The sequence below is a fragment of the Condylura cristata genome, unplaced genomic scaffold (genome assembly GCF_000260355.1).
Source record: "Condylura cristata isolate star-nosed mole 26May11 unplaced genomic scaffold, ConCri1.0 scaffold00017, whole genome shotgun sequence".
In the NCBI taxonomy this organism is placed as follows: domain Eukaryota; kingdom Metazoa; phylum Chordata; class Mammalia; order Eulipotyphla; family Talpidae; genus Condylura; species Condylura cristata.
The window spans coordinates 3,457,744-3,459,753 of record NW_004567118.1 but is presented as its reverse complement, the minus strand read 5'-3'; the positions used below and the strand labels follow the sequence as shown (position 1 = coordinate 3,459,753).

The window sequence follows — 2,010 nt, the reverse complement described above, 5'->3', positions numbered from 1 at the left end:
ATTGTCTGCACACACACTGCTGCTCCCCACCCCCAGGTCTTGTACCCAGAATTCAGTTTAGAAGCATCAGCTCCCCTCATCTCTTCCCCTGCCTGGATCCCTAATAGGAATTAGCATCTTAAGCTAAAGGGATGAAGGATTCAGCCTCAGCCACTGGAAGAGACTTGTGGCCTCAGACCTCCCATCGTTCCTGGTGTCAGACTCTCAGACAGGGGTGGATGTGGTGAGCCCAGAGGGTGCGACAGGTGAAGAGGTGGGCCCAGGCCCCGATGCCTCCCTCACCTGTTTGGTGGCCACATCCGAGAGGTTGCGCAGGGTCCAGAGGCAGTTCTGCACGAGGCGGGGGCTGTTACTCGTGAGGTGTTTGCCCAAGGCCTGCATCCCACCTGGGGCACAAGACGGGAGTCACATCAGCCACAGGGGAGTATGGTCAGCCATTAGACAGGGCCCTCACCTGGCTCTCCCGGCCAGTGGGCCCCCCTCACTGGCCGTGACACTCACCAGCCTCCACAATGGCAGGCTTATTGCTCGGACACACGGACAGCACCTTCAGCACGCGGCTGGTGGTCCAGAGCAGCTTCTCATAACTGTAGTTACGCATGATCTGCACGAGGGCCTGGGGGCCTCCATTGGCCAGTATAATCAGCTGTGGGGGATGGGGAAGCATGAGTGTGACGAGGAACAAGGGGGGAGGCCGAGCTGACAGAACTGTCACTCCTGAGCGTCAGCTATGACATGAAACTTTGTAATTATTAAATAAGTCAAAATTTGAAAAAAGGGTAATATACAATGCTGGCAAGGATGAGGTGAAATTGGACCAGCCAACAGCACCAATCACGGGATTGTAAATAACACAATCCTGTGGGAAAGCAATCTGGCAACCTGGGGACAAGCCTAGAAATATTAAAAACCTTCAGCCCCACCTATGGAAAAAGTTTTCCACACTTTGGGAAAAGCTGTGTACCCAAAAACGTTGGTTATGCCACCGGTTTATAAGGGGAAAACCAGGCACATCTAGATGCCCTCCCTCAGACTAAAGTCAAGGCTCCACTTAATGAAATGTTATTTGCCACTGAAAGGGTGGTTTTGAGGATAATAGTGCAAAAAAAAAGATTTTAAAAACATCTATAGAGAAAAAAAAACGCAAGGTTGTACATTTGCTGTGACCACTATGTACAAATACACCCACAGAACAGCAGCTGGAAGAGGCATGTTACGGTAACAAGGGATGCATAGTATTTTTCCTCTTCTTTATCCTCAAAACATTCATTTACCTGATGAAATAAATCTATCAGCACACACACACACTTATCCTCAAGAGTTAAGGAGGTAGCCTGCAGGACGGCGGTGATGTAGTGGGGGGCTGGGGGGCTGGCCTGGGGCAGGTGCCTACTTTGCTCTCCTGATTGCCGTAAGCCAGGAGCTGCAGGCAGTCCGTGGTAATGGCCAGGAACTTGGGGTTGTTCTTGTTGAGCAGAGGCACCATCTTCTGAAGCCCGTCCGCCAGCCGCACTGCCATCTTGGCGCCCTCCTGGTACAGCAGTAAGTTGTGCAGCGTGGTGATGGCATAGAACAGGACCGACTCCACAGGGGAGCTGGAAAGGCAGGTGGAGGGCTAGTGTGAGTTGAGTTCCAGGGCCTCACATAAGCTTGGGCCACTTCCCCCAGGAAGTCTTCCCTGGTGAACCGATGCTAAATTGCCTTAGCTAAACTCTCCGGGTTCCTTGAGCTAATAACCCACTGTTATACATGGAGCACATGATGTCTCTCCCAGCTGGGACCACAACTCCTGCTGCTTCTGTGCTCCCAGCCCAGTGCTGAGTGCATAACAGGTCTTCCCTAGCATAGAAGGCCTCATGCTAGAAAGGTCCTATAAGAGTTCAAGGAGAGTAAGATCAATACCTACCCCTCCTCCACCTAGGAGAACTCATAGCCTGATATGCTGATGACGATGGAGACACATCAACATTACAAGACTGGGAAAGATAAAGGTGACAAGGGGCTTTGCAC

At 51.6% G+C, this 2,010-nt stretch overlaps 1 protein-coding gene across 1 annotated transcript in view; it reads right to left on the bottom strand.

Moving 5' to 3' along the window:
* JUP (junction plakoglobin) overlaps positions 1–2,010 on the bottom strand; it is a 25,953-nt gene that overhangs the window by 9,943 nt on the left and 14,000 nt on the right. The window contains exons 5-9 of the mRNA XM_012726036.1: positions 1,842–1,846; positions 1,394–1,598; positions 502–646; positions 283–386; positions 165–201 (exon numbers count right to left, since the gene is read on the bottom strand). Coding sequence (XP_012581490.1) covers positions 165–201; positions 283–386; positions 502–646; positions 1,394–1,598; positions 1,842–1,846 — 496 coding nt within the window. The remainder of the gene's footprint in view (positions 1–164; positions 202–282; positions 387–501; positions 647–1,393; positions 1,599–1,841; positions 1,847–2,010) is intronic.